This window comes from Symphalangus syndactylus, chromosome 12, assembly GCF_028878055.3.
Source record: "Symphalangus syndactylus isolate Jambi chromosome 12, NHGRI_mSymSyn1-v2.1_pri, whole genome shotgun sequence".
In the NCBI taxonomy this organism is placed as follows: Eukaryota; Metazoa; Chordata; class Mammalia; order Primates; family Hylobatidae; genus Symphalangus; species Symphalangus syndactylus.
This window is the reverse complement of record NC_072441.2, coordinates 83,575,562-83,582,488: the sequence shown is the minus strand read 5'-3', so window position 1 is coordinate 83,582,488 and position 6,927 is coordinate 83,575,562. Positions and strand designations below refer to the sequence as shown.

At 61.1% G+C, this 6,927-nt stretch overlaps 1 protein-coding gene across 20 annotated transcripts; it reads left to right on the top strand.

Moving 5' to 3' along the window:
* Window positions 1–1,368: 1,368 nt before the first annotated feature.
* On the top strand, window positions 1,369–6,501 carry MUC1 (mucin 1, cell surface associated). Of its 20 annotated transcripts, none has more exons than XM_063624837.1 (8): window positions 1,369–2,237; window positions 2,729–2,829; window positions 4,117–4,185; window positions 4,278–4,333; window positions 4,482–4,618; window positions 4,764–4,885; window positions 4,966–5,115; window positions 6,121–6,501. In XM_063624837.1, exons 1-8 carry the CDS (start codon window positions 2,180–2,182, stop codon window positions 6,193–6,195), a joined length of 768 nt encoding a protein of 255 aa, XP_063480907.1. In that variant the 5' UTR covers window positions 1,369–2,179; the 3' UTR covers window positions 6,196–6,501. The 20 variants fall into 20 exon arrangements, with proteins under 20 accessions (XP_063480907.1, XP_063480905.1, XP_063480903.1 ...); XM_063624835.1 differs by having other exon boundaries at window positions 4,063–4,185; XM_063624833.1 differs by having other exon boundaries at window positions 2,729–3,044; window positions 3,672–4,185.
* The last annotated feature ends 426 nt before the right edge of the window (window positions 6,502–6,927 follow it).

Below are 6,927 nucleotides of genomic sequence, written 5' to 3'. Positions count from 1 at the left end.
GCCCGGGCGTTGCGCGCGCTTGCTCTTTAAGTACTCAGACTGCGCGGCGCGGAGCCGTCGCCATGGTGACGCGTGTCCCAGCAACCGAACTGAATGGCTGTTGCTTGGTAATGCCGGGAGTTGAGGTTTGGGGCCGCCCACCTAGCTACTCGTGTTTTCTCCGGCCTGCGAGTTGGTGGGGGGGGGCTCCGCGCCTCCCCGGCCCGCGCTCCCGGGCGCGCTGACGTCAGATGCCCCCACCCCGCCCAGCGCCTGCCCCAGGGTCTGGCCGCGCACAAAGCTGCGCTTCGGCGGCCGCGCGGAGCGCGGGCGGGAGCGGTGGTCTCTCGCCTGCTGATCTGATGCTCGCCAATCCCGTGCCTCGCCGAAGTGTTTTTAAAGTGTTCTTTCCAACCTGTATCTTTGGAGCTGAGAACTGTTTTCTGAATACAGGCGGAACTGCTTCCGTCGGCCTAGAGCGCAGCCTGCGACTGCGGGACCCAAGTTCCACGTGCTGCCGCGGCCTGGGATAGCTTCCTCCCCTCGTGCACTGCTGCCTTACACACCTCTTGGGTCCCGCGCATTACGCACCTCACGTGTGCTTTTGCCCCCCACTACGTGCCTACCTGTCCCCAATACCACTCTGCTCCCCAAAGGATAGTTCTGTGTCCCTAAATCCCATTCTGTCACCCCACCTACTCTCTGCCCCCCCCTTTTTTTTTGAGACAGAGTCTTGCTCTGTCGCCCAGGCTGGAGTGCAGTGGCGCGATCTCGGCTCACTGCAACCTCCGCCTCCCGGGTTCAAGCGATTCTCCTGCCTCACCCTCCTGAGTAGCTGGGGTTACAGCGCCCGCCACCACGCTCGGCTAATTTTTGTAGTTTTTAGTAGAGACGAGGTTTCACCATCTTGGCCAGGCTGGTCTTGAACTCCTGACCTTGTGATCCACCCGCCTCGGCCTTCCAAAGTGCTGGGATTACGGGCGTGAGCCACCGCGCCAGGCCCGATCTGCCCTTAAGTACATAACGGCCCACACAGAACGTGTCCAACTCCCCCGCCCACGTTCCAATGTCCTCTCCCACATACCTCGGTGCCCCTTCCACATACCTCGGTGCCCCTTCCACATACCTCAGGACCCCACCCGCTTAGCTCCATTTCCTCCAGACACCAACCACCACCACGCGTCCCGGAGTGCCCCCTCCTAATGCTCCCAGCTGTCCACCATGCTGTGCGTTCCTCCCTCCCTGGCCACGGCAGTGACCCTTCTCTCCCGGGCCCTGCCTCCCTCTCGCGGGCTCTCGCTGCCCCACTTAGGCAGCGCTGCCCTTACTCCTCTCCGCCCGGTCCGAGCGGCCCCCCAGCGGGCGCGGTCCAGCCCCGCAAGGCTCCCGGTGACCACTAGAGGGCGGGAGGAGCTCCTGGCCAGTGGTGGAGAGTGGCAAGGAAGGACCCTAGGGTTCATCGGAGCCCAGGTTTCCTCCCTTAAGTGGAAATTTCTTCCCCCACTCCCTCCTTGGAGAAAGCCAAGGAGGGAACCCAGGCTGCTGGAAAGTCCGACTGGGGCGGGGACTGTGGGTTTCAGGGTAGAACTGCGTGTGGAACGGGACAGGGAGCGGTTAGAAGGGTGGGGCTATTCCGGGAAGTAGTGGGGGGAGGGAGCCCAAAACTAGCACCTAGTCCACTCATTATCCAACTCTTATTTCTCGGCCCCGCTCTGCTTCAATGGACCCAAGGAGGGCGGGGAAGTGGAGTGGGAGACCTAGGGGTGGGCTTCCTGGCCTTGCTGTACAGGACCTCGACTTAGCTGGCTTTGTTCCCCATCCCCACATTAGTTGTTGCCCTGAGGCTAAAACTAGAGCCCAGGGGTCCCAGGTTCCAGACTGCCCCTCCCTCCTCCCCCCTGGAGCCAGGGAGTGGTTGGTGAAAGGGGGAGGCCAGCTGGAGAACAAATGGGTAGTCGGGGTTAAGCGATTAGAGCCCTTGTACCCTACCCAGGAATGGTTGGGGAGGAGGAGGAAGAGGTAGGAGGTAGGGGAGGGGGCGGGGTTTTGTCACCTGTCACCTGCTCCGGCTGTGCCCAGGGCGGGCGGGCGGGGAGTGGGGGGACCGGTATAAAGCAGTAGGCGCCTGTGCCCGCTCCACCACTCAAACAGTGCCTGCCTGAGTCTGTTCTGCCCCCTCCCCACCCATTTCACCACCACCATGACACCGGGCACCCAGTCTCTTTTCTTCCTGCTGCTGCTCCTCACAGTGCTTACAGGTGAGGGGCACAAGGTGGGGAATGGGCTGCCCTGCTTAGGTGGTCTTCGTGGTCTTTCTGTGGGTTTTGCTCCCTGGCAGACGGCACCATGAAAGGTAAGAATTGCAGACAGAGGCTGCCCCGTCTGTGCCAGAAGGAGGGAGAGGCTAAGGACAGGCTGAGAAGAGGTGCCCCCAACTCTGAGAGTGGGTACCAGGGGCAAGCAAATGTCCTGAAGAGAAGTCTAGGGGGAAGAGAGTAGGGAGAGGGAAGGCTTAAGAGGGGAGAAATGCAGGGGCCTTGAGCCGAGGCCTATGGGCAGAGAGAAGGAGGCTGGGCAGGGAAGGAGGCGGCCAACCCAGGGGTTACTGAGGCTGCCCACTCCCCAGTCCTCCTGGTATTATTTCTCTGGTGGCCAGAGCTTATATTTTCTTCTTGCTCTTATTGTTCCTCCAACCCAACCCTATGACTTTAACTTCTTACAGCTACCACAGCCCCTAAACCCACAACAGTTGTTACAGGTTCTGGTCATGCAAGCTCTACCCCAGGTGGAGAAAAGGAGACTTCGGCTACCCAAAGAAGTTCAATGCCCAGCTCTACTGAGAAGAAGGTTGTGAGTATGACCAGCAGTATACTCTCCAGCCACAGCCCCGGTTCAGGCTCCTCCACCACTCAGGGACAGGACGTCACTCTGGCCCCAGCCACGGAACCAGCCTCAGGTTCAGCTGCCACCTGGGGACAGGATGTCACCTCGGTCCCAGTCACCAGGCCAGCCCCGGGCTCCACCACCTCACCAGCCCAAGATGTCACCTTAGCACCGGACAGCAAGCCAGCCCCAAGCTCCACCGCCCCCCCAGCCCACGTCACCTCAGCCCCGGACACTAGGCCCGCCCCGGGCTCCACCACCCCCCCAGCCCACGGCGTCACCTCGGCCCCGGACACCACGCCCGCCTTGGGCTCCACCGCCCCCCCAGTCCACGGTGTCACCTCGGCCCCGGACACCACGCCCGCCTTGGGCTCCACCGCCCCCCCAGCCCACGGTGTCACCTCAGCCCCGGGCTCCACCTCCCCCCCAGCCCACGGTGTCACCTCGGCCCCGGGCTCCACCTCCCCCCCAGTCCACGGTGTCACCTCGGCCCCGGACACCAGGCCGGCCCCGGGCTCCACCGCCCCCCCAGTCCACGGTGTCACCTCGGCCCCGGACACCAGGCCAGCCCCGGGCTCCACCGCCCCCCCAGCCCACGGTGTCACCTCAGCCCCGGGCTCCACCTCCCCCCCAGCCCACGGTGTCACCTCGGCCCCGGGCTCCACCGCCCCCCCAGCCCACGGTGTCACCTCGGCCCCGGGCTCCACCTCCCCCCCAGTCCACGGTGTCACCTCGGCCCCGGACACCACGCCCGCCTTGGGCTCCACCGCCCCCCCAGTCCACGGTGTCACCTCGGCCCCGGACACCAGGCCAGCCCCGGGCTCCACCGCCCCCCCAGTCCACGGTGTCACCTCGGCCCCGGACACCACGCCCGCCTTGGGCTCCACCGCCCCCCCAGTCCACGGTGTCACCTCGGCCCCGGACACCAGGCCCGCCTTGGGCTCCACTGCCCCTCCAGTCCACAATGTCACCTCGGCCTCAGGCTCTGCATCAGGCTCAGCTTCCACTCTGGTGCACAACGGCACCTCTGCCAGGGCTACCACAACCCCAGCCAGCAAGAGCACTCCATTCTCAATTCCCAGCCACCACTCTGATACTCCTACCACCCTTACCAGCCATAGCACCAAGACTGCTGCCAGTAGCACTCACCATAGCACGGTATCTCCTCTCACCTCCTCCAATCACAGCACTTCTCCCCAGTTGTCTATTGGGGTCTCTTTCTTTTTCCTGTCTTTTCACATTTCAAACCTCCAGTTTAATTCCTCTCTGGAAGATCCCAGCACCAACTACTACCAAGAGCTGCAGAGAGACATTTCTGAATTGGTGAGTATTGGCCTTTCCTTCCCCATGCTCCCCTGAAGCAGCCATCAGAACTGTCCACACATCAAACCTGAGTCCTTTCCCTCTCACCCCAGATTTTGCAGATTTATAAACAAGGGGATTTTCTGGGCGTCTCCAATATTAAGTTCAGGTACAGTTCTAGGTGTGGACTCAGTGTGGTGGTTGGAGGGTGGGTGGTGGTCATGACCATAGGGAGGGACTGGTACACTCAAGGTTGGGGGTGAGTGCTGAGCCAGAGCTGGGACCCGTGGCTGAAGTGCCCATTTCCCTGTGACCAGGCCAGGATCTGTGGTGGTACTATCGACTCTGGCCTTCCGAGAAGGTACCACCAATGTCCACGACGTGGAGACACAGTTCAATCAGCATAAAACGGAAGCAGCCTCTCGATATAACCTGACGATCTCAGACGTCGGCGGTGAGGCTACTTCGCTGGCTGCAGCCCAGCACCACGCCGGAGCCCTTCTCCTTCCAGTGTCTGGGTCCCCACTCTTTCCTTAGTGCTGGCAGTGGGAGGGGCACCTCCTCTGGGAGACTGCCCTGACCACTGCTTTTCCTTTTAGTGAGTGATGTGCCATTTCCTTTCTCTGCCCAGTATGGGGCTGGGGTGCCAGGTTGGGGCATTGCGCTGCTGGTGCTGGTCTGTGTTCTGGTTGCGCTGGCCATCGTCTATCTCGTTGCCTTGGTGAGTGCAGTCCCTGGCCCTGATCAGAGTCCCCCGGTAGAAGGCACTCCATGGCCTGCCATAACCTCCTATCTCCCCAGGCTGTCTGTCAGTGCCGCCGAAAGAACTACGGGCAGCTGGACATCTTTCCAGCCCGGGATGCCTACCATCCTATGAGCGAGTACCCCACCTACCACACCCATGGGCGCTATGTGCCCCCTAGCAGTACCAATCGTAGCCCCTATGAGAAGGTGAGATTGGGCCCCGCAGGCCGGGGGAGGCAGAGGCTTTGGCTGGGCAAGGGTTCTGAAGGGGGTACTTGAAAAACCCAGAGAGCTTGGAAGAGGTGAGAAGTGGTGTGAAGTGAGCAGGGGAGGGCCTGGCAAAGATGGGGGGCAGAGGTCAGAGGAGTTCTGGGGGACAGGCCTGGGAGGAGACTACGGAAGAAAGGGGCCCTCAAGAGGGAGTGGCCCCACTGCCAGAATTCCTAAAAGAGCATTGGCTGTCCACATTCATGCTGGCTGGCACTGGCTGAACTGGTGCCACCGTGGCAGTTTTGTTTTGTTTTGTTTTGTTGCACCCAGAGGCAAAATGGGTGGAGCACTATGCCCAGGGGAGCCCTTCCCGAGGAGTCAGGGGTGAGCCCCTGTGCCCCTAATCATCTCCTAGGAGTGAAGGGTAGACCGAGAAAGGCTGGCTTAGGGGGAGGTTTCCCAGGTAGAGGAAGGTCAGCAGACCAGGTGAGCCTGGGTGCCCGTGGGGTTCTTGGGAGCTTCAAGGAAGCAAGGAACCCTCCCTCCTTCCTCTCCTGGTCTTTCTCTATGGGACCTAGTAAATAATTACTGTAGCCACCTGAGGCTGGAAAACCACTCCAGGTGAGGGAGGAGAGAGGAGTTTAGTTTTCTTGCTCCTATTTTCCTTCTCCTGGAGACCTTCCTCTCTCGGCTTTACAAAGACACAGATACACAGCCCCCGCCCCCCTGCCCCACACACACACCTCCTTAGGCTGGAACAGCAGAGAGTGGAGGGACAAGGAGGCTGATTAGAGCCAAGGAAAGGGAGTGAAGGAGAGCAGAGGGAGGAGGGCAGCCCTGTTTACAGTCACCTGGCTGGTGGGGTGGCAGGTGCGCTCTCTGAATTAACCCTTTGAGAGCTGGCCAGGACTCTGGACTGATTACCTCAGCCTGGGGTTGCATCCAGGGGCTCTAGGAGGTACCTTCTGCTCCTCATCCTGGATCTCTTTTCCTTCCACCCAGGTTTCTGAAGGTAATGGTGGCAGCAGCCTCTCTTACACAAACCCAGCAGTGGCAGCCACCTCTGCCAACTTGTAGGGGCACGTTGCCCGCTGAGCTGAGTGGCCAGCCAGTGCCATTCTGCCCCACTCAGATTCTTCAGGGCCAGAGCCCCTGCACCTTGTTTGGGCTGGTGAGCTGGGAGTTCAGGTGGGCTGCTCACAGCCTCTCTCAGAGGCCCCACCAAGTTCTCGGACACTTCTCAGCCTGTGGAAGTTCATGCCTGAGGGCTCATGCCTGGGAAGTGTTGTGGTGGGGGCTCCCAGGAGGACTGGCCCAGAGAGCCCTGAGATAGCAGGGAACCTGAGGCTGGACTGAATAAAACGTGGCCTCCCGCTGCGCCAACTTCTGATCTTTCATCTGTGACCCGTGGGCAGCAGGGCAGTCAGAATGTGTGTGAGGGGGCTGGGGGAGGAGACAGGGAGGCCAGGAGGCAGTAAGGAGCGAGTTTGTTTGAGAAGCAGGAGACGTGAGGAGGAGGTGACGTTGGGGAGTAGGGGTGGCCTGAGGAGCCACCTCTGGCTAACGCTGGCAGCACAAGAGGAAGGAGGAAACGAAACCCAGGCGGGCTTTGGAGGGCTAGCGTGACTGGGCTCCGTGACTGAGCTCTGTGTGCCAGCGGCTCTCCCGTCTCCTTGCCTGGCCCACGCCCTCCTTGCCCCCTGGCATGGTGCCCCCAGGTGGCTCTATTCTTAGCTCTCCGGGTGTGAAGTAAATCCTTGGGCAGTGATAACAGCCCAGAGTCAACAGGGTTGAGATAAGCGGAGGCTG

Bases quoted from the DNA above. Each gene is read 5' to 3' on its own strand.
- MUC1 (XM_063624828.1), top strand. From the start codon at position 2,180: ATGACACCGGGCACCCAGTCTCTTTTCTTCCTGCTGCTGCTCCTCACA. The intron at 4,186-4,277 runs GTGAGTATTGGC...CTCTCACCCCAG, and splicing joins AGAGAGACATTTCTGAATTG to ATTTTGCAGATTTATAAACA. The intron at 4,886-4,965 runs GTGAGTGCAGTC...CTATCTCCCCAG, and splicing joins TCGTCTATCTCGTTGCCTTG to GCTGTCTGTCAGTGCCGCCG.